Source organism: Chrysemys picta, chromosome 1 (assembly GCF_011386835.1).
Source record: "Chrysemys picta bellii isolate R12L10 chromosome 1, ASM1138683v2, whole genome shotgun sequence".
In the NCBI taxonomy this organism is placed as follows: domain Eukaryota; kingdom Metazoa; phylum Chordata; order Testudines; family Emydidae; genus Chrysemys; species Chrysemys picta.
In genome coordinates this window covers 202,955,436-202,980,263 of record NC_088791.1, presented here as the reverse complement: position 1 = coordinate 202,980,263, position 24,828 = coordinate 202,955,436, and the positions used below count along the sequence as shown (strand labels likewise).

Below are 24,828 nucleotides of genomic sequence, written 5' to 3'. Positions count from 1 at the left end.
TAAAGTTTACATTGTAATTTAAATAAAACTTTGAAGCTGAAATGTTAAGTGAAATTTGATGGGAGAAGGGAAAATTAATTGGTAATTTTAATGTCTAGTTACTGAATTTTGACACTTTCTGATCTTAGAACGCTGTTCCTTTTTTAGTTTGCATGGCTATATTCCTTTTATTAGGAAATATCTACAACTGAGAAACTCTTCAATGTATATTGAAATTGTTCGAATATTAAGAGCTGAGATCTAAAAATAGAGAGAAAGCAGTCTAGTGGTTAGAGTAGGGGACTGGGAGTCGGAGCTGCTGTATTTCATTTTTAGTTCTGCTACTGATTCACTATCCAGTAGGAAAATCACCAAACCCATTTCCCCCCCATGCCTATTTACCAGTCTGTAAAAGGAGCTTGATAATAGCTACCCTACTCAATGTTTTAAATCTTCATTTTTTGTAAAGCACTTTGAAATCCATGGATGTGAAAAGTGTAAGTCCAAAATATGACTATTTTTAATGTTAAGTGAGCATTGTAGACAACCAGTAAAATTGAATATATTAACTGATCTTTCCCTTTTCTCTTTTAAACAGGCCTTGATGTTAAAAGTGAAGCATGTCAGAGATTTTTTCGAGATGGGCTAACAATATCTTTCACAAAAATCCTTACAGATGAGGCGGTGAGCGGCTGGAAGTTTGAGATTCATGTAAGTTTGTATTGTATTTTATGAAAAGCAAATAAGTTTAAACAGTGATGGAACTACAGAGGCCATCTGCTTATTTGCAGCCATGAACAATTTTTGAAAATCAGCTTCCTTCTGCCAGTTCTTCACAACTCCATGACTTGTGGCAAATACATTTCCTCCTTCCTTCCCTTCACTCCTCAGAGCTTCATGGTCTGACCTGTAGGGGGAGAGAGATTGGGTTAGTAGGAGATCACATTTGAGCTAGGAAGAAGTTTGGGTTGAAAAGAAATCAAACTTAGGGCCTGGTATGACGGGGTATCAAGGTCCCCTTCCTGTGTTTATCAGTGCAACCCCTTGTTGGGCTCCTGGCTATATAGTTCAGGCGCATGGAGCTATGTCTTGGTAAACACTTTAGAAACTTTGCTGATTTGTGCATGCTCATTAACAACTAAAATTTTCCTCTCATTAAGGACTAGCCAAATTTGAGGTTGTGGAGTTACTGGTGAGTAAATAAGTCTGGAAAAAAATTGAAGTAGAAAAAATATGTATTTCTCCTACCACTGATAACGCAAACACTGAGAAGATTAGCTCAGATTTTTGTTTAACCCCCTCCTCAATTATGAAAATAGGCATGAAAGCTTCAGCTCAGACAACTTTTTTTGAGAAAGCAAAGGACAAAGGTTTATAAAGAAAGCAATTTTGTAACTTTGCTTCTATGAATGCAGTAATACAGTTTGTAATTTGTTACATTTCAGTCATCTGCCAAAACTGTTAAATATCTTTTTCTTAATAGAGGTGTATTATTAACAACACTCACCGTCTAGTAGAGCTATGTGTGGCCAAGCTGTCCCAAGATTGGTTTCCTCTTCTTGAACTTCTTGCAATGGCCTTAAATCCTCATTGCAAATTTCATCTCTACAATGGTACACGTCCCTCTGAAACAGTTCCTGCGGGAGTTCAACTGGCTGAAGATGAACTTTACGCCCGTCCTCCTGACCCACGATCACCAAAGGTAAATTGATTTTTTTCCCAACTAAAATCCTAAATCCTTAAAACTAAAGTCCATATTAATATTTGTAATTAAACAAAATCACTCCGTATCCAGTTAGAAAAATCATCTAGGAGGAAAGAAGCCACAAGACTTTCTGCATTTTGTTTTGATATTTGATTAAGTCTTGTGAATGTAAGAGCTTCTCCAATATTTTTCCCTTCTTCCTCACTTATTTAATCTTTGCTCCACAATCAGGGTCCCCATGGTGATGTACCCACCAATGATCAGTGCTGGCATAACTGTATTTGAAATGTCCGTTCCACTGCTTTAGTTGGCCAGAAGTCATTGCTAGAATGACTGGATTTCCTTTTTCATACCACTTTGATTTTGTAGGTGTAACATGGTTGTAAAGATGCATCATCTGGTTAAAAATCATATTGTCAAAAACAGAGTTATTCTTTGAGTGACGTCTACACATTCGTGTTCTTTGGATGTGGTAATGGTGCAGCTTGGACCAGTGGCACCATCTAGTAGTAGTGTCCATTTGGAATCCTCTCATGCCTCTACCCCAGGGGTGGGCAAACTTTTTGGCCTGAGGGCCACATTGGGTTTCCGAAATTGTATGGAGGGCTGGTTAGGGGAGGCTGTGCCTCCCCAAACAGGCAGGCATGGCCTGACCCCCGCCCCCATCCAATCCCCCCTGCTTCTCGCCCCCCCCCCCGGGACCCCTACCCCATCCACACCCCACTGTCCCCTGACCGCCCCCCGGAACCCCTGCCCCTGACTGCCTCCCACCACCCCATCCAATCTCCCCTCTCTTTCCTGACTGCCCCCCTCCCTGGACCCCTGCACCCATTCAACCCCCGCTATTCTCCACCCTCTGACCGCCCCGACCCCATCCACACCCCTGCCCCCCTGACCACCACCCCAAACTTCCCTGCCCTCTATCTAACCTCCCCCCCCAGCTCCCTGCCTCCTTACCCCGTTGCCCAGAGCACTGGTGGCTGGCGGCGGTACAGACGCGCTGCCCAGAACGCCAGGACAGGCAGCCGTGTCGCCCAGCTGGAGCCAGCCACACCATCGCGCAGCTCAGAGCAGTGGGTCAGGCTGTGGCTCTGCAGCTGCACTGCCTGGCAAGAGCTCACAGCCCTGCTTCCCAGAGCATTGTGCCGGTGGCGCAGTGAGCTGAGGCTGCAGGGGAGGGGGGAATGGGGAACAGCAGAGGAGGGCATCTTCTCCAACAGTTATCCCATTCAAATCAACACACTCTCACCTCCTTTACCAGTCCTCTTCAGAGATTTTTCTCACAAGAACTTGCTAACATGTAGCTCATTCATTAGTAGAGTCAGGTGCCATAAAGGAAGTTCCTAAAGAGTTTCATGGGAAGGGATTTTATTTCATGTATTTTCTGATCTCAAGGAATTACAGATGTCTCCCAACCCCTTTCTGATCTTTGGAAGCTAACTCTTTCATCAGAAAGTTCAAATTCCTCATCCTTATCCTACCTCTGATCATCCTTTTCTTAAACACCCACGCTTGGTTTGGGACCTCTTGATTTAGAGGGTACCTATTCTCATATCTCAGATCTTCACATCGAAAATACCTATGGTTGGTTATGGGAAAACATCATCGCCAATACAAAGATGTTCTGTTTGGCATGTCTACTGCACCCTATGTGTTCACAAAGTGCCTTTCAATGGCAGCAGCACATTTGCGATGTAGGGGCATCCACTTCTACTTGTTCGGATGATTGGCTTATTAGGATATCCTCATAGAAGGACCTAGCAAAAGATATGACACAGTCATGACTCTATTCCAAACACTGGGGTTCAAGATAGTGGAAGACACACCTTCCAATCCAGATTATAGTTTTTATTAGGGCTGTTATGGACTCTCAAAAATACAGTTTTTCTTCCAGATGAAAGATATTTAAAAATCCTTATAACAATAGAAGTACTACAGGAAAACTCATTTCAAACAGTGTTCTTCCTTAGTTTGATGGGCATTATGACTTCAGTGACATATGTAACTCCCTAAGCTCATTTAAAGATGAGGCTTCTACAGCATTGGCTAGCAAGATGCTATATATGCCAATATAGGCAACATATTTATGAATTTGACACTACCTAGGGTGTGTCCCTAACCCTTATATGGTGGACTGCACGTCACAATGTCCTCAAAGGAGTTGAATTCAACAACCCAGCTCTGTCTTTCATAGCCACCTCTGACTCTTTCAGTCTGGAGTGTGGAACTGATTGAAATAATTTAAGAATCAGTCACTGGAGTTTATGGGAGAAAAAGCTCCATATCAACGTGTTATAATTAGGAAATCAGAGCCCAACATGTTGCTCTTTTCTCCCTCATCTGCTTCGCAGAATAGTTCAAGTAGTTACTGACAGTAGTACAGTGATATTTCACATGAAGAAGCAGGGGGAGCACATTCCAGCTAGCTGTGCAAAGAGGCCAAAATTATCTGAGAGTGGTGCATAATACACCAGATTTATCCTGTTGCTGTCCCCCTTACAGACAAGGACAATATACTGTCAGATCAACTCAGCAGAGACTTGCACAATTAGCATGAGTTGGTCACTCAGGAACATCTCCTTGTGTGGAGCTATCCAGAGAGAGTCTTATTTACAACAAAATACAACTCCAAATATCCAATATCTGGTTTTGCTCCAAAGTAAGAGCAGACAACCAGTCTATCTCAAACGTTTCTTCTAAACTAGAGTGGAGAATGCATTGTAGTTCTTCTCTCCCCATCCCTTTTTTCCAAATTCATCTAATTCTAAAAATGATGCACACAATGTTTTAAAATTCTGCAAAATTCTGCACATTTTATTTGTCAAAATAACACAATATAATCACTCTGGTTTCAATTATTTCAGTAATTTATTTAAACTACAATACACTGGATAGAGAATGGGAGTAGAGAGCAAACCCCCTTGCCTAATAGTAATGTAGCTAGGTTTCACCCTTTATTTTGAGTTTAGTCAACAAATATATGCAGTCATATGCTCAGTGTTACAATATAGGCAAGTGAGGGCAGGTGAATCAAACACACAATTTATATTGACATCTCCAGAAAGGTCAGCAGCAAACAGTTCATGGAGAACATTTTGATAGGAAATTTTTTCAGTCCAAAAATGTAGACCAGTCCTAATCACTAAAGCACCAGAAGCATTTATAAAGCCATACTGTCTTTTATACCACTCTGACAATGTAAAGGAGTCTTAAAACTTTTACACCTATTTTATACTTCTGGGGGAATTCACAAAGAGAGTGGAAATAATTCACTAAGCAGACGGGCTCCTACATTCTGCTCTGTGTGAGGGGACAGAGCCTGCCCCACACCTACCTCCTCAGAAACACCCCGAAGCCTGCCCCTCCATGCCAGGTGTGCTGCAATAGCAAGTGAGAGGGACAGTCTCAGTCTCTCTCTCTCTCTCTCTCTCTCACACACATGGACCCCCTTCCCGGTGGTGATTTACATCTCTACTGGCTGCTCCGGGCACCCAAACCAATGTGCCTGTGCTGCCAGGGAGGGGCATGTGACTGCTCTTACAGCTTCCCTTTCCTTCCCTGCCAGAAGTAATTTTTCTGCAGAGAAGCAAAGAAATCTTCAGGGGACATGAAATTTGCGCATGTGCAGTGACGCAGAATTCCCCCAGGAGTATATACTACAACTATCACAGAACAATTTACTGTTTCTTCCTGCAATTCCAGAATTACTGACTCAGCAGAGAGGTCAAATTAGTCATCTGGATCCATGCTATCTCCGCTTGACAGCATGGGCCATATGACTTTGACAGTTAGAACTGTCCTGTTAAGTAAAAGTACACGAGAGCCTGTTAAATTTTAGGAAGTCGTCATCTCACCTGTTATGATAACAAGTGGAAAAGATTATTTTTGTGGGCAACCAGGAATACCACAAACCTAGCTTCAGTTAGTATTCAGTTTATATATATTTGATTTGAAATCTTTGATACTCAAGAAGAAAGATGGTCCACTGATTAGGGCATTAGCTTAGGATCTGAGAGAGACGGGTTCAATTCCCTGCTCTTTTGCAAACTTTCTGTGTGAGCTTGGGTGGGTCATTTAATCTGTTTGTTACCGATCTGTAAAATGTGGATAATAGTACTTCCTCACCTGACAGTGGTGGCGTAAGAATGAATACAGTAAAAGATTGTGAGACTGTAAGGGTGCGTCTACACTATGGGGTCTATATTGGTATAGCTATTGCACTGTAATTATGTCATTATAACCCCATAATATAGATGCAGCCTACACTGATGGAAGGGGTTTTTCTATTGTTATAGGAATGCCACCTGCCTGAGTGACAGTTGTTAGGTTGATGGAAGCATTCTTTTATTGACCTATTTGCATCTACACTGGGGGCTAGGTTGGCATAGCTATGGTGTGCATTCTTCAGACTCCTGATGGACCATAGATTCATAGATTCTAGGACTGGAAGGGACCTTGAGAGGTCATCGAGTCCAGTCCCCTGCCCGCATGGCAGGACCAAATACTGTCTAGACCATCCCTGATAGACATTTATCTAACCTACTCTTAAATATCTCCAGAGACGGAGATTCCACAACCTCCCTAGGCAATTTGTTCCAGTGTTTAACCACCCTGACAGTTAGGAACTTTTTCCTAATGTCCAACCTAGACCTCCCTTGCTGCAGTTTAAACCCATTGTTTCTGGTTCTATCCTTAGAGGCTAAGGTGAACAAGTTCTCTCCCTCCTCCTTATGACACCCTTTTAGATACCTGAAAACTGCTATCATGTCCCCTCTCAGTCTTCTCTTTTCCAAACTAAACAAACCCAATTCTTTCAGCCTTCCTTCATAGGTCATGTTCTCAAGACCTTTAATCATTCTTGTTGCTCTTCTTTGGACCCTTTCCAATTTCTCCACATCTTTTTTAAAATGCGGCGCCCAGAACTGGACACAATACTCCAGCTGAGGCCTAACCAGAGCAGAGTAGAGCGGAAGAATGACTTCTCGTGTCTTGCTCACAACACACCTGTTAATACATCCCAGAATCATGTTTGCTTTTTTTGCAACAGCATCACACTGTTGATTCATATTTAGCTTGTGGTCCACTATAACCCCTAGATCCCTTTCTGCCGTACTCCTTCCTAGACCGTCTTTTCCCATTCTGTATGTGTGAAATTGATTTTTCCTTCCTAAGTGGAGCACTTTGCATTTGTCTTTATTAAACTTCATCCTGTTTAACTCAGACCATTTCTCCAATTTATCCAGATCATTTTGAATTATGACCCTGTCCTCCAAAGTAGTTGCAATCCCTCCCAGTTTGGTATCATCCGCAAACTTAATAAGCGTACTTTCTATGCCATTATCTTAAGTCGTTGATGAAGATATTGAACAGAGCCGGTCCCAAAACAGACCCCTGCGGTACCCCACTCGTTATGCCTTTCCAGCAGGATTGGGAACCATTAATAACAACTCTCTGAGTACGGTTATCCAGCCAGTTATGCACCCACCTTATAGTAGCCCCATCTAAATTGTATTTGCCTAGTTTATCGATAAGAATATCATGCGAGACCGTATCAAATGCCTTACTAAAGTCTAGGTATACCACATCCACCGCTTCACCCTTATCCACAAGGCTCGTTACCCTATCAAAGAAAGCTATAGATTGGTTTGACATGATTTGTTCTTCACAAATCCATGCTGGCTGTTCCCTATCACCTTACCACCTTCCAAGTGTTTGCAGATGATTTCCTTAATTACTTGCTCCATTATCTTCCCTGGCACAGAAGTTAAACTAACTGGTCTGTAGTTTCCTGGGTTGTTTTTATTTCCCTTTTTATAGATGGGCACTATATTTGCCCTTTTCCAGTCTTCTGGAATCTCTCCCGTCTCCCATGACTTTCCAAAGATAATAGCTAGAGGCTCAAATACCTCCTCTATTAGCTCCTTGAGTATTCTAGGATGCATTTCATCAGGCCCGGGTGACTTGCAGGCATCTAACTTTTCTAAGTGATTTTTAACTTGTTCTTTTTTTATTTTATCCGCTAAACCTACCCCCTTCCCATTAGTATTCACTATGTTAGGCATTCCTTCAGACTTCTCTGTGAAGACCGAAACAAAGAAGTCATTAAGCATCTCTGCCATTTCCAAGTTTCCTGTTACTGTTTCTCCCTCTTCACTAAGCAGTGGGCCTACCCTGTCTTTGGTCTTCCTCTTGCTTCTAATGTATTGATAAAAAGTCTTCTTGTTTCCTTTTATTCCCGTAGCTAGTTTGAGCTCATTTTGTGCCTTTGCCTTTCTAATCTTGCCCCTGCATTCCTGTGTTGTTTGCCTATATTCATCCTTTGTAATCTGTCCTAGTTTCCATTTTTTATTACTCCTTTTTATTTTTTAGATCGTGCAAGATCTCGTGGTTAAGCCAAGGTGGTCTTTTGCCACATTTTCTAGCTTTCCTAACCAGCGGAATAGCTTGCTTTTGGGCCCTTAATAGTGTCCCTTTGAAAAACTGCCAACTCTCCTCAGTTGTTTTTCCCCTCAGTCTTGATTCCCATGGGACCTTACCTATCAGCTCTCTGAGCTTCCCAAAATCTGCCTTCCTGAAATCCATTGTCTCTATTTTGCTGTTCTCCCTTCTACACTTCCTTAGAATTGCAAACTCTATGATTTCATGATCACTTTCACCCAGGCTGCCTTCTACTTTCACATTCTCAACGAGTTCCTCCCTATTTGTTAAAATCAAGTCTAGAACAGCTTCCCCCCTAGTAGCTTTTTCAACCTTCTGAAATAAAAAGTTGTCTCCAATGCAGTCCAAGAATTTGTTGGATAGTCTGTGCCCCGCTGTGTTATTTTCCCAACATATATCCGGATAGTTGAAGTCCCCCATCACCACCAAATCTTGGGCTTTGGATGATTTTGTTAGTTGCTTGAAAAAAGCCTCATCCACCTCTTCCACCTGGTTAGGTGGCCTGTAGTAGACTCCTAGCATGACATCTCCCTTGTTTTTTGCCCCTTTTAGCCTAACCCAGAGACTCTCAACACTTCCGTCTCCTATGTCCATCTCTACCTCAGTCCAAGTGTGTACATTTTTAATATATAAGGCAACACCTCCTCCCTTTTTCCCCTGTCTATCCTTCCTGAGCAAGCTGTACCCATCCACACCAACATTCCAATCATGTGTATTATCCCACCAAGTTTCAGTGATGCCAACAATGTCATAGTTGTATTTATTTATTAGCACTTCCAGTTCTTCCTGCTTATTCCCCATACTTCTCGCATTTGTATATAGGCATCTAAGATACTGGTTTGATCTTTCCTCCCAGTTTTGTCCTGACTCTCCTTTCTCTCTGCCAATATAGCCCACACTCCCTCTCGTTTCCGACCCATCTCCCCGGTCTCCATGTTCCCCACTTACCTGTGGGCTTTGCTCACCTGTCCCCATCGAACCTAGTGGGGGTTTAGCTATGTTGACCTAAATTTAAGTGTAGACCAGGCCTTATATGCTATGGTAATGGGGTCCATATAAGTATGTAAAATAGAATGGACTCTTCATGTTGTTGGTAAAAATACATTTTGCAGCCGTCTTGGCTCATCACTGCTCCATCAGGCAAAAGACTATTCACCTATGCTACAGTAAAGTTTCTTGAAGGGGGTTAATGAAGTTTAGAGAACCTCCACTTACATGAGACCTCAATTTAGTACTTACTCAGCTCACAAAACCCCCTTTGAGGCCATGAGAGAATGTTCCTTGTTTCATTATTCAGTTAAGACTGCTTTTAGTGTACCTATCATATCCGGTAAGAGAGTGAACTTTCACAACTTCCCTCCATTTTTTTACAGCCTTTCACAAAGATAAAGTGGTTCTTCATCCACATCCAAAATTTGTCCCTACTGTAGTAACAATTTCATTTCAGCCAGTCCCTAAATAAAAAATACTTCTCGCTTACATAGCACTTTTCATCTGTAGATCTGTGTATTTTACAGATGGGGAAACTGAGGCAAAAAGGCCAGTGGCAGAGCTGGGGCTAGAATTCTGGTCCCAAGAGTCCTAGTTCAGCGCTTTAGCCAATAGGCCACATTGTCTGCTCATTAACTTGCCAGTGTTTTTCCTTAGGTCTAACTCAGGGGAAGTGAAGTCCTTACCTTGGATGCTAAGAGAACATTATTAGCCTTCCATTTAATAGATCTAAGGAAAAAAGGAAATCACCTGGACTATTTCTCTCTCTTATGGGGAGAGAATAAAAGCAATCACATCCTAATGCCTTTCTAAGTAGGTTAGACTCTATATTGAAGAATGTTATAAATGCACTGTTTTCGTTTTCCAGAAGGGCTGAGAGAGCACTCAACTAGAGCAAAGGCCTTCTCCAGGGCCTGCCTTCGACATATTCCCATATTAGAAATCTGTAGAGCTGCTCTTGGATCTGGAGTCATACTTTCACAAAACATTATTCCTTTGATTTGGCATCTGTTTCAGATGCACAATTTGGTAAATCAGTATTACAATTTTTATTTAACTAGGCCTCCTCATTCCATCAATCAAAGTACTGTCTGTCTAACTCCCAAGAGTTGGGAATGTGCAGAGGCCATTCAGAGAAGTGAAGGTTACTAATCTATAACTATTGTTCTTTGAGATGAGCCTCTGCCCATTCACACTCCTCACTTACCTTCCCCTTTCTCAGAGTCCCAATTACAACTTTGGATCTGAGGAGGCACTGGAAGGAACTGGGGTAGTTAGCCTGCCCCTTTTATGGCTGCTTCTTCTGAACATTGGGAGGTACAAGAGTGTTCCAAAGAGCACTGCTAATAGAAGTTTCCACTGGTCCAAGCTACACTGTTGGCACATCCCATGAATGTGGAGAAGCATCTCAAAGAATTCTGGTTGCAGGTGTATAACCTTCATTTTTCCTTACCTTTGTTACTAGTAACACCATACATGATAGGTTTCAGAGTGGTAGCTGTTAGTCTTTATCAGCCAAAAGAACAAGGAGTCCTTGTGGCACCTTGGAGACTAACAAATTTATTTGAGCATAAGCTTTCGTGGGCGAAAACCCACTTCATCAGATGCATGCAGTGGAAAATACAGTAGGAAGACACTCACCCTCCCACCCACCATGAAACAATGGGTGTTACCATACACACTATAACGAGAGTAATCAGTTAAGGTGGGCTATTATCAGCAGGAGGGAAAAAAAACTTTTGTAGTGATAATCAGGATGACCCATTTCCAACAGTTGACAAGAAGGTGTGAGTAACAGTGGGGGAAAAAATTAGCGTGGGGAAATAGGTTTTCTTTGTGTAATGACCCATCCACTCCCAGCAACCACACAACAAAAACACTAACCCAGGAACCTATCTTTGCAACAAACCCCGTTGCCAACTCTGTCCACATATCTATTCAGGGGACACCATCATAGCACCTAATCACATCAGCCACACTATCAGAGGCTCATTCAGCTGCACATCTAGCAATATGATATATGCCATCATGTGCCAGCAATGCTCCTCTGCCATGTACATTGGCCAAACCGGACAGTCTCTACGCAAAAGAATAAATGGACACAAATCAGATGTCAAGGATTATAACATTCAAAAACCAGTCAGAGAACACTTCAACCTCCCTGGTCACTCAATTACAGACCTCAAAGTCACAGTACTCCCAACAAAAAAACTTCAAAAACAGACTCCAACGAAAAACTGCAGAATTGGAATTAATTTGCAAACTGGACACCATTAAATTAGGCTTGAATAAAGACTGGGAGTGGATGGGTCATTACACAAAGTAAAACCTATTTCCCCATGCTTCTCCCCCCTCCTCCCACTGTTACTGTTATTGGAGAGCAGCCCGTTGAAGCTAGCTGGTGGGGGCTTGGAACCAGGGTGGACCAGCAGCCCCCATCAGCTCCCCGTTCCCCTAAGTTCCCTGTGCAGCGGCTGCCCAGCAGGCTACTAATTGCCGGGCAGTTCAGCTGTCCCTGTCCCCAGTGCCATATGCTACCCTCTGCCTTGGAACTGCTCCCCAGAGCCTCCTGCTTGCTCTGCGGTGGGGGGGGTGGAGGAGAGGGGGAAGAAGGGGGCTAATGTCAGGGTGTCCCCCTCCCCTTACTTACCCCACCCTGCTTACCACATCTCCATAGAGCAGGGGTTGGACATGACGGGGCTCGAGACAGCAGCTGCTGCCTCTGTCCTAACTTCCTCATCTACTTAAAAAGGCAGTGTACTTACGGTGGGGTCAGCGTACTTAAAGGGGCAATGCACATCTCTCTCTCTCTCTCTCTCTCTCTCTCTCTCTCTCTCTCATGGTGTGTGCGTCTGTCTGCCATACAGTCTCCTCTCCCTCCATTTGTGGTGTCTTGTAGAGTGTGAAGCTACATTAACAACAATGGGTTAACCCTTGAGGGCTCAGCCAACTGCCAGTTCATTATTTAGCAGTAAGGCATTCCCTGGGAAATATCCCGTCCTCTGACTTCACCATCTCAACCAAGTTTCACAATCATCATCGCTGTGTACCAGTATTAAATTGTTTGTTTAAAACTTATACTGTGTGTGTGTGAGAGAGAGAGAGATATAAAAATAAAGATGTCCCTGGAGCCTAACCCCCCCTATTTACATTAATTCTTGTGGGGAAATTGGATTAACTTAACATCGTTTTGCTTAGTCGCATTTTTCAAGATCATAACTACAACGTTAAGTAAGGAGTTACTGTACTTTTAAATGTGTGAAAAAAGCCAGTTTCGAGAAGGAGCTTCTATGGGAGGCAGGTAAAGCAACGTTTAGGGTCGGTTGATAAGCAGAATCTCTTTTAATAAAAACAAAAAACTGAAAAATGGAACATGAGATGGAGATAGCACATTAATATAGGCTTAAAATCGTAAACAATTAGCTATTGTTAGGGGAAAACTGAATATCATGACCATAGACATCCCTGAAAAACCCCTCAAGTATACAAAGCAGAAATGAAATGAAAAAGGAAATACATGTGATAAGTTGTTGGCTGGAAAACCTGAGGATTAGAAACCTGGAGGCTTTCCCCCCGCCATTTAAAAATGATCAGCAACAGCTAGTTACTCTTAATGAAATATGTACAGCTTTTGATGCTTAGTAGAATAACCCCTATACTTCAGACACTCCACAGTCTGAAGTTATTTGAAAATATCTGTAAGTAGCAGGTTTGCCACAGATGCATGAGATTCATAAGCAAACTCTGGATGCAGAAATTATATAGGAGGTGGTCATAGAGGCAATAGCCAGCAAGAAAAGTGGTAAACTTCATGGTTTTATGGCTATCCATCTTAATTTTACAAGGTATACGAGGAAGTGTTAGGAGGTCCTTCAAGGGATATGTTTAATACTGTTTTGTTAGGGAAAGATCTTCTTAGAGCTTATCTACATGGTGCAACAGTGCGTGTTGTGGGCATGTGATTTCTAAAACACACCATGTTGCACACTAGCTGGTCCGTGCAGTCCTTGCTGGTGTGCACGGACTATACAGGCCAGTTAGTGCTTGACTTTGGTGCACTTTAGAATTCTCACCCCATAGTGTGCATTGCTGCACTGTGTATATGAGCCCTCCATCTATAAAGGACACCACCGTTGTGGGTTCTTTCTAAGGTTGGAAAAGATTGTACCACATGTAGTTATCGAATCATGATATAAAAATCTTAACAAAAATACTAGCTCCATGTTTCCTATCCAAACTGTTAGTTTACATACGTCTGGATCAAACTGGATTCATTAAGGGTAGGCAAGTGTTAGATAATGCTCATACAATACTTGAGGTCAGACTAGATGATCACAAGGGCCTCTTCTTGCCTTGTAATCTATTGAATCTATAAATCATTCATTGTGCCAGATCTTAAAACGATAATTTTATTTGATCACTTGACTCAGAAGGTGTTTGATAGGATGGAGTGGAATATTTTATTTAAAAGTTTTGTTACCCATTGGCCCTTTGTTTCCTTAAGTGGATTACTGGTCTTCTTTCCATGCTAAAAGCAACTATGGGAATTAATACGGTTAAGTTTTCTCTGATAGTTTATATAGGGGAACTCAACAGGAGTGTCTGCAACATCTTTTACTTTTTGCACTGGCCATGGAGCATTTTGCACAGAAGACAGTGGATAACTGATTTGTTACAGGAGTAAAACTGGAAGATGCCACAAAGTAGCGCATGGGACAATATTATTTTTAATTAAACCAAACACTTGCTTAACATTATAAGAAATTCATCTTTTGGAAAAGTGTCTGTCTTAAACTATGCTGCTAGCTGTATATTTGCCAGATTCAGAGAACTCATTCCCTCAGAGAAGTATTGGGTGTAAATGAACAACCCATTTTATAAGGTATCTGGGAATTCAGTTTCAACATAGAACATCTGTATGATTTAAATATCAAACTGTTACTTCATCAAACTAAAAATGATTTGCAATGCTGGGAGAACTGTGCAAATTCTTGGCCAGGGAAAATAACCATGGTCTAATGAACATTTTGCCTAGTTTATCATTTTTAGAAATCAAAACAAACTTTAATTGATCTGCTCTTCCAGTAACTTCCAAGTTAAGCATAAGGTTTCTCATATTCTCAGAGAGACATGTTTATTATATAGTTAGCTAATTTGAGTAGAACCAATGGCTTCAGGATGAACAGGAAACAAACATTCCTCTGCGCCCCCCCCCCCTCTGCCATTTGTCAGTTTTTGGTGATCACACAAGATGATCAGAAAAAGACTTGGAATATGATACATTTGAACTTTCATATGACCTGATGAGGGGGAAAAAGGTTTGGTAGGCAAATGACCCTGGAAGAAAATGGGCTTTCATATGGAAAAGAGGCAGTTTTGATTTGCAGTGCACAATAAGAGAGAATGTATTTTATACTGTTTCAATGGTACCTTATACCAACAAGGTAAAAAATAGATTGGGTAGGAATAGATGTTGGGGGAAAAGTGATTTTATCCATGTACATGTCCAAGTATTAAATAATATTGGGAATGTATGTTATCATATATTACAATCTTTGGACATTTATTATCAAACGATTAATTGATTATCCTTCTGGGGCTTCCTAGTGCAAATAGTCTCACTCATGGAAATAAGTAATAACAAAATTCTTGCCATATTGAAGTCAGTGGGAGTTTTTTTTAAGTGGGGCAGATTTCACCTAATGAATCTTACATCTTGCTTTTTCAATTGTTAGTCAATATCTGCTAAATTAATTTGACCAAAATTAGAACAAAAATGCATTGCTTACTATTAATTTACTAAGAGTACACGTATATACAAACAAATTATATTTGACAAAGTTCTTTGAATAATTAATAGGTACAGTACCTGTGCTTTGATTTATTAATGAATAGACAGAATTATCTTCTTAAAAAACAAACACAACAACACAGAAACAGCATGTCCTGGATTGTGTAGGATCATATGTAACTTGTTACCCTTACAAATAGAAAAACATGATTATATTTGTTGCATAATGAGTCTCTAAACAAAGGTGAAGTTTATTTTGTAATGGCTAATATTGTATTTCTGGCTCTTTATAATGGTAACAGTTTTTAAAAATGAGAAAGTAACTAATTTATTGTGTTGCAGGGTTGGTTAGTAGATCTCATCAACAAGTTTGGCACATTAAATGGGTTTCAGATCCTGCATGATCGTTTTATGAGTGGCTCAGCGTTGAATGTTCAGATAATTGCAGCTCTCATCAAGTAAGTTTCTTAGAAAGCAGAGTCATTTTGGGATATGTTCATTGAAAATAAATGCAAATATTGAGCTAAGGATTTCAAGTATCCATTTATTTTTTCTCTTCTGAAAAGGGGTACTATGATCTGCTATCAAGTATTGTTTACTTGAATGTCCGGAATCTGAATTACCTTTCATTATTTTGTTCACTTGTAAAAATGTTTCCTGAACAAAACACTCTAATATCTTAATAAAAGTAGACAAGTATTCACTTTACATCTGATTTTTTTTATTGTTTTTTAGACCATTTGGACAATGCTATGAGTTTCTAACGCTACATACAGTGAAGAAATACTTCCTTCCAATTATAGAAATGGTTCCACAGTTTTTAGAAAACTTAACTGATGATGAACTGAAAAAAGAAGCAAAGAATGAAGCCAAAAATGATGCTCTGTCAATGATAATCAAATCTCTAAAGAACTTAGCTTCAAGAGTCCCAGGACAAGAAGAAACTGTAAAAAACTTAGAAATATTTAGGTTAAAAATGATACTTAGGTAAGGCAATCTTTCTGTTGGAATGGTTATTTTTTTTGTATTTTTTTGCATTTCTTACACTTAATATCTCTTACAGATTATTGCAAATTTCCTCTTTCAATGGTAAAATGAATGCACTAAACGAAGTTAACAAGGTGATATCTAGTGTGTCATATTATACCCATCGGCATGGTAATCCTGAAGAGGAAGAGTGGCTTACAGCAGAGAGAATGGCAGTAAGTTTTTGTTCTTCTTACCTGAATTAGGTTAAAAGACTTTTTTTCTTTAAATGTAATAGTAATTCTTCAGAGGTAGAGTAATGTGTATATACTGTGAATCCTCATTATCTGGTTTTATCCAAAGTCATGAAAATTAATTCTCTTTATAAGTAGTCAAAGTAATTACTAGAGTGTCATAAGGGTTTTTATGGTTTTGCTGTTGACATTACTATATTTGTATCAGGATTGCTATTAAAATATATTCAGAGATTTATAAGAACTGGAAAAAAATATTTTCAAAGTGGATCTTGTGTACGAAGGTGTAACACAATTTAAAAAATTATTTTTTAAAAATTGAATGTAAAATAGATGTGTACTGAAGTTGACACTTTTGTACCGCTATAATTAATATAAGATTAATTTATCCAAAATTTCATGAGTAATTTCTCAGAGAGAAATGTTGATAATTGAAAAAGAATTATTCAAATTCAATTTTGAAAGTGATTGCTCTACATGCTGGTCTTCAGTATGCATCCTAATTGTTTGACTGAAAAACTTTTCATAGAATAATTTTGTGGTAACAGACTTTTATAAATTTAGATTTGCGGAATCTCTGAAATAGAACCTTTATCAAGTTCCAACATGCTGCATTTTAAGATGTAATTGCTACAGATGTTTGCTTTAGCGAGCGAGAGAGAGAGAGATTAAAAAATTCACATGGTCTCTGGGTTTAGTGACTTTTTTTCCCTGCTGTGAAATTCATAATCTGTAGGAGGAATGCTATGGGGCAGGATTATGCAGCATTTGCGCTATATGTACTATACAAATAAATAAGGGCTCTTGACATAACTGTGGGATTAGGTGTCTCAAGCAGGATTGACTCTGGTTAGAAATATTCAGTTTTTTTTGACAAAAATAATGTGTTTATATTGGAAAATATAAAGTACAGATGATAATTGAAAAATCTTGTTTGTCCAAGTCTTACATGAGGCGCCAGATTGACTCTTCTAGTTATATAATCAGTATAGCAACTCTGAAGGGATGGTCACCTTCTCTCATTCCTTTTTCGTTCTGGCACTCAGCAGACATTCTGCTGATGCCTCAGTCTGAACGAAAGAGCTGGGTTACATTGTGTTCCTTGCACTATATCAGTGTTACTTTTTGAAATCATCTTAATTTTTATCTCCACTTCTTAAATCTTGCTTGAACTCTTTTTTTTCTCTAATTCAAGTAGAAGTTGAGGCATTTAAAGAGGTGACGCTGACTTAAGAGTACTTTTTTCAGAATATAGCTTATTTCCTGATGCTTTCCAGTGTTTAATCATCCTCTTGTTCTGTAATATGCTATGCTATAAGGGTATCAATTGAGTTACAGAAATGTTAGACCTGAGTCACTGAAATATCTTCAGTGACTCCAAGCTACTGGAAAAAAAGTGTATCCCTGGAAAAAGTAAATGCTCAATCTTCCCCCTGTCCCCTTACACTGGAAGCTGTATGAGGATTTTTATGTTCAGAGTTCAGTTTCATTTTGCTTGAAAAACATTTGTAGTGAAGTGTCCTTTTCCACTGAAGCTACAAAGCATGGGAATTATTGCTGATATTGCCTTCAGAAGACAACTGCAGGAAAAAAAATCTTCTGTATTACAATGGGTAGGGTATCAGAATTGTATAAAGTACTGACTTGCTTTGATTTGGGGGGAGGGAGGTGGTATTGCGTTCTAGGACTTGAAGGTGAAGTATAAATATCCTTTCCTTTTTGTGTGTTTGTCTTACCTTTATAAGAGACAGAATGATTTCTGGCTTACATTTTCTGCTTAACTATAATCTACTTTTTGAAAAAACTTCAATATTTTGAAATTGTATATATTTTAATTTAAAATTAGGAATGGATCCAGCAGAATAATATTTTATCAATTGTATTACGAGATAGTCTTCATCAGCCTCAGTATGTAGAAAAGTTAGAGAAGATTCTTCGTTTTGTCATCAAAGAAAAAGCCCTCACTTTACAAGATCTTGACAACATTTGGGCAGCTCAGGTAAGGAATTAAACTACTGCCTTGAGCGGGATTGATCTTACTTTATAGCACCTCTTGACAATTTTAAGTCAAATTTGTTATGTGAAATAAATGTTATCAAATAAGGAAGGAAGGTAATGGAGTTCATGTAGAAGGGAGGGTGCTTTGAGATGGTGTTGCTGGTGGTGTGCATTGGTATATACAAAAAGAAATGGAGGAGGAAATCTTGAAAGCTAAATTTAGACTGCTAGCTAGACTCAAGTCCAGGATCTCAGACTGCCTTTTCAAATGTGCTACAAGTTCAATGGACAGGACTAACTAGGCAGGAGGTAATAAATTGTAAAGGCACAGATGAAAAAATGGTACAGAGGAGGAATTAATATTATGCGGCGTGTGATTCTAGATTCTTTAGCTCATCAGTGGACAAGATGAGGCAATTAAATATAATGGTGAAGTAGTGTAAAGCATTTAAAATGAATATTTTGGCCTAGTTTTACTGTAGAGGACAAGGGAAATTTCTTTTATGGACGGTGCTTTAATTTCCATTGAGAACACAGTACCATTTCCCATGAAGTCTCTAAGGCTAAGGCCTTGTCGACACTGAAAAGTTAAGTTGACCCAGCTATGTTGCTCAGGGGTGTGAAAAATCCACACCCTTGAGCAATGTAGTTAGGCTGGCCTAGCCCCCTGTGTAGACAGCACTAGGTCAAAGGAAGAATTCCTTGGGGAGGTGCATTACCCACGCCAATGGGAGAACCTCTCTTTGGCGTTGGTAGTGTCTACAATGAAGTGCTATGATGGATGCAGTTGCAGCACTGTATTTGTGCCGCTCTAGCATTTAAAGTGTAGACAAGCCCTACGAAGAAATTACTGGAATAAATGAAGTGCAATAAATCTGAGAGCCAAATGAGTATTCTGAAGCTTATAGGAAATAGTGTGAAACAGTGAATTCCAAACACCCGGTATAGCCATAAAACTAGTGACTGTTCTTGAAAGCTTGTAGTGTCACTAGTGTGCTCATCTTTATTTCTTTAAAAAAAAAAAAAAAGACAAAAGGAAGAGTCCAACAATTATACTGAGTCCTCACCTCAGTTCCAAGGAAACGGATTGAGTATCTCGTTACAGCACTAGAATAAAAATACAGTGATAAGATGAAACCAGCACATGTTGTGGGGAACAGGGGAAATCATGCTGCTTTAACCTGTTAGGAGATCTAAAATATTTAGCTTTTAGTATAACATTTTCAAGTATCTCATGAATTCCTGCAGACAAAATTAGTTCATGTAGGTTTGGGGAGTAATACTGAAGTCTGCAAGGAAATACTAGTGCTCAATGGCAACAGATTGAGTTTCAGGGAAGTGTCATGAGGGGAGGGAATTGGTGTTGGGACTCCATCTTATTTTTCTTCATTAATGATCTAGAAGTGGGAATAAACAGCATATTACCTAGAGCAATGGTTCTCAAAATTTTGTACTGGCAACCCCTTTCACATAGCAAGCCTCTGAGTGCGCGCCCCCCCCCCCCCAAATTAAAAACACTTTTATATATTTAACACCATTATAAATGTTGGAGGCAAAGCGGGGTTTAGGTTGGAGGCTGACAGCTTGCAAACCCCCCCCCACCCCATGTAATAACCTCATGACCCCCTGAGAGGTCCCGACCCCCAGTTTGAGAATCCCTGATCTAGAGGGTCACAGGGTTCATTGAGGTCTCCTTCCATTCCTTGATTCCCTCTCATCCCCTTCTATTTTAGGGACTCCCTGCACACCCCCCTTCCCCCCCGCAAAGGGCTCTGTTGCTCTCCCTTCCCCTCCTTCTGCTATGACCCCGCCGATATCTCCTTTCTGCCACATGCCATGGGCTGTGTGCCCACATTCTTCTTCCCCATGCTAGGAGCACTGTGTGGGCCCCCATGCTCCCTCCTCCCCCATTCTTTCTTCATTTTTTTGTCTGGAGATAAGTCATTCATGGTGTCAATGTTTTAAACTGTATTGGGAGGATGGACAGAGGGGGGTGGTAGGGTTGAAGGTGTTAATGACTACCATCAACTGGTTCTTTGATCCACAGACTAGACAGACAGAGAAATGTTGTCCAGTTCATTTCTGTAAGGGCTCACTTTTCCCACTGAAAATTCACAGATACTAAGTTGAGAGGTGTTGCAAACATCATTGAGGACAGAGTAATCCCCTCTTCTGTTGGTTGTGTTTATACTGTCCTTTGTTCTGTGACCTTGTGTTCATAGCTGTCCATAACGTGAAAGGCACACATCATAAATAGTAACAAAAAGAATGAATGAGTTCAGAAACAGGTTGAAAATAACAAATAGAGATTGACTTGGAAAATAATCATAAACTGATTCAGTGGGAGAGAAGAAGCTAAAAATCAGGAATGCCAAAAATAGGCGTTGGCATGATAGTGGATAAATTAGATATGAGTAGGAAAAAAGACCAATGCCACTTTGGACTGGTGATGATCGCATCTCTCTCCATATGGTGTTGGTTTAATGGCAATTAGAAGTTAGCATTTAAATGCATGTCACATTAATACTAGAAAGACAACCAATTGGAGGGGCTTCAAAGAAGTCCAGAGAAGAAACTGGAGGAATTTGATTTAAAAAAATTAAGAGATTTATATTGGTCAGCAGGGGGACACTAATTTCTAAAAAGATTGGAAGTGTTCAAATAGATTGGAATTATTTAAATTTTTGAATTCCAAGAGTGAAAAGTATGATTAGATTTACTGAATCAGGAAAATTTAAAATGGCTTAACATTTGAGGTATTCAGCAGTATGACTGCCACAGTCATTCTCCCCCACCCCACCCCCTTTTTTAAAAAAAAATCTGGACCATAATATGAAAGTAAAAGTCACGGCATAAAATTTAGAACAAATACAGAGTAGTAACACTGCGCACCATATACTTTTTAAAGATATTGAATTGAGTATTGCAAGGGGTGAAGTGAAATACTGATGCAGAGTTTGCAAAGTAGTGAATTCATTACTATTAATGCATTCATTTTTAATACTGAATGAGATTAACAGTATCTCTAAATTTTGCTTTTCTAAACTTTACGATTTACAATAATAGGTTAGTCTTGCAACTTTACATATTTGAAATGTCTACTTAAAAAAATGCCATATTAAATTATACTATTGGTTCATCTAGTCAGGAATCCTCATGTTTGATAGGCATAGAACCCAAATAAGGCGTCTGTTTGTTTTAGCATTAGACCAGAAAAAAATTGGTTTCTACCTTTTCCCACAAATCAAAATGTCAACAATTATCGGTTAAGCCTCTGTCTTCTCCCCCCTCAATTTTAAAAAGTCTTTATGACTCTTATCTTACCATGGCTGTTTTCTGATGTTGCACAGCTGATCAATGGGTAGGTTCACCTTTACAGTGCTGTCAGCCAATTTTTAAGGAAGGCCTTCAGTTAGCCATTAAATATCCTCCCCTACCATATCAGGAAGAGTTCAAGACACAGTATAGCAATATTGTATTTAAAATCCATTTAGACACACAACAAAGCAGCATGATGAAACATGCATTGACGTGCAGGACAGCTTGTTCATTAGAAATATTTTAATTTTAGTTCTTTGCAGAAATCGTTATCTTCTACATAAAACTGTGAAAAACCTTGAAATTTTTGACCTATAGATTATTTTTAAACCAGTCCCTCCACTAAGAATTTCACCTGATTTTTAACTTAAACTAACAAAATAGAACCAGACAATCAGATGTCCTCAGTGTAAAATATCTAGTCAAAGTAGGTAATTCTCTGGTGGTGGGGTAGTAATCCTTCCTACCCATTTCAGGTAGTCATCTGACAGATTTGAAGCATTATATCTTACTAGCTTTATCTTCGTATAGATAGTTACAAATGTTAATTTTGTTTCTGTGACAGGCAGGAAAACATGAAGCCATTGTTAAGAATGTGCATGATCTCCTTGCAAAATTGGCTTGGGATTTCTCTCCTGAACAACTTGATCACCTGTTTGATTGCTTTAAGGTAACACTGCATTTTTTCAGCTGTTCTATTACTGTAAGTACTGAATACAGTTAACTTGCCTTTAATGTACTGTATGTAGTAGGTTAGTATTTTGATTGTGCATAATCTAAGAGTATTTTTATATATTCAAATTACCATAGTAGGACTCTTTAAATTGTCTATCATACTCTTTAGATAAATTCTGTGCAGTCTCCACAGATGGGGGACTTCCCGTTGCATGTAGGTATTAACATGGTTCTAACTTTTGTATACTGCTCTGCTGTTTAGAGCATACGATGGGATATTTTCGGGATATTTCTTCTGAAATAAAACAAATATGTAGACTATGGCGTAGTCTACACTAGAAAATTAGGCTGGTTTAACTACATTGGTCAGTGGTGTGAAAAAAGCACACAGAGTACATTGTTAAACCAACCTAAGTACCCATGTGGACAGCATTAGGTCAACAGAAGAATTGTTGATATATCTACTGCCTCTTCGGGAGGCGGATTACCTCCGCAGACAGGAGAACCTTTCCCATTGGTGTAGGTCAGGGGTCGGCAACGTTCGGCACGCGGCTCGCCAGTGTAAGCACCCTGGCAGGCCGGGCCAGTTTTATTTACCTGCTGACGCGGCAGGTTCGGCCGATCGCGGCCCCCACTGGCTGCGGTTCACTGTCCCGGGCCAATGGGGGCGGCGAGAAGCCGTGGCCAGCACATTGCTCGCCCGCGCCACTTCTCGCTGCCCCCATTGTCCCGGGATGGCGAACCGCTTACATACCTCTCAGTGAAAATGGCCTTCCTTGAACTTCAGCATTTCTTTTAATTCTCAAAAGAATTTTGTTGTACAACAGTAATCACTGAAAAGTGTGCTCTTAATATGTCTTCTTTTATGATTGACAGTTTATTAAAAAATAAACAAGGAGGTTGTTGTTTTCACAGTATTCTTTTGTAAGTGGACATGTCATAATGTATAAGAGCAAACTTAAATATCTGGTGGTTTTTCATTTTGAATGAAATTCTTTGTTTACCAGGCAAGCTGGACAAATGCAAGTAAAAAACAACGGGAAAAATTACTTGAGTTAATCCGTCGTCTTGCTGAAGATGATAAAGATGGTGTGATGGCACACAAAGTATTGAATCTTCTGTGGAATTTGGCACATAGTGATGATGTACCCGTTGATATCATGGACCAGGCTCTTAGTGCCCACATTAAAATTTTAGATTACAGCTGTTCACAGGTAAGAAATTGATTGGAGTTTTATTAGGACATAAGAACTACCATTCTGAGTCAGAGCATGGTCTGTTTTGCCCAGTATCCTGTCTCTGACAATGGCCTGTACTGGAGCTTGAGGTGGGATGTACAGAATAGGGTAGTTGTGAAGTGATCCACCCGGTCTTCCACTCCACCTTCTGATAGCCAAAGGTTTAGGGTCACGCGGAGTACAGAGTTGTCCCTGACTGTCTTGGCTAATAGCCACTTGATGGACCTATCCTCGGTGAACTTGTCCAGTTTTTTTTCAACCTAGTTATAATTTTGGTCATTACAACATCCTATGGCAATGAGTTCTACAGGTGATTTGTATACTGTGTGGAAGAAGTAGTTCCTCTTGTTGGTATTAAACCCTTTGCCTGTTAATTTCATCCAGTGACCTCTGTTTTTTCTATTGTGGGGAAAAGGTAAATGACACTTTTTTTCTCCACGCCATTCATAATTCTATAGACTCCGATCCTATTCCCTGCCTTAGTTGTCTCTTTTCTAAGCTGAACAGCCCTATTATTTTTAGTCTCACCTTGTATGGAAGCCATTTCATATCCTTAATCATCTTTGTTGCCCTTCTCTGAACCTTTTTGAGTTCTTTTATATTCTTTGAGATGTGGGGTCCAGAATTGTACACTGGGTGTACAATTGTACAAGGGGTGGGTGCACCATGGATTTATATAGTGGCATTATGATATTTTCTACCCCGTTCCTAATATTGTTAGCCTTTTTGACCATTGCTGCTCATTGAGTGGAAGTTTTTAGAGAACTATCCAGTGACTCTAAGATGTTTCTTGAGTGCTAATGGCTAATTTAGAGTCCATCGTTGTATATGTATAGTTGGAATTTATTTTTTTCCAATATATACTACTTTGCACTTAGCAATATTGAATTTCATCTGCAATTTTGTTGCTCCATTACACAGGTTTGTAAGATCCCTTTGTAACTCTGCAGTCTGCTTTGGAATTAACTATCTTGAATAATTAAAAAATTGAATTTTATGTTGTCTGCAGACTTTGCCACTTCACTGTTCATCCCCCTTTCCAGTTCATTAATGGATATGGTGAACTGCCTGGGTCCCAGTACAGATTCTTGGGGGACCTCACTGTTCAGCTCTCTATTGTGAAAACTAACCATTTATTCCTACCCTTTGTTTCCTATATTTTAAACAGTTATTGATACATGAGAGGAACTTGTCTCTTAACCCAGGGCTACTTAGTTTCCGTAAGAGCTTTTGGTGAGGCACCTTGTCAAAGGCTTTCTGAAAATCCTAGTACAATGTATTGAATGGATCACTGTTATCCATATGCTTGTTGACTTCATCAAAGAATTCTAATAGATTGGTGAGGCATGACTTTCTCAACAAAATTGTGTTTATCAAGGTGTCTGATTATTCTGTTCCTTACTGTAGTTTCTACCAATTTGTCTAGTACTTAAGTTAGGCTTATTGACCTTTAATTAGCAGGATCACTTCTGGAGC

At 39.8% G+C, this 24,828-nt stretch overlaps 1 protein-coding gene across 7 annotated transcripts in view; it reads left to right on the top strand.

Annotated features, from left to right (window-relative positions):
- Window positions 1-24,828, top strand: part of USP9X (ubiquitin specific peptidase 9 X-linked) — a 214,754-nt gene that overhangs the window by 49,080 nt on the left and 140,846 nt on the right. For all 7 annotated transcript variants that reach the window (XM_065578842.1, XM_065578850.1, XM_005301756.5 and 4 more), the window contains exons 5-12: window positions 578-690; window positions 1,463-1,681; window positions 15,246-15,361; window positions 15,639-15,890; window positions 15,967-16,105; window positions 17,970-18,122; window positions 22,005-22,109; window positions 23,122-23,328. In XM_065578842.1, coding sequence (XP_065434914.1) covers window positions 578-690; window positions 1,463-1,681; window positions 15,246-15,361; window positions 15,639-15,890; window positions 15,967-16,105; window positions 17,970-18,122; window positions 22,005-22,109; window positions 23,122-23,328 — 1,304 coding nt within the window. The remainder of the gene's footprint in view (window positions 1-577; window positions 691-1,462; window positions 1,682-15,245; window positions 15,362-15,638; window positions 15,891-15,966; window positions 16,106-17,969; window positions 18,123-22,004; window positions 22,110-23,121; window positions 23,329-24,828) is intronic.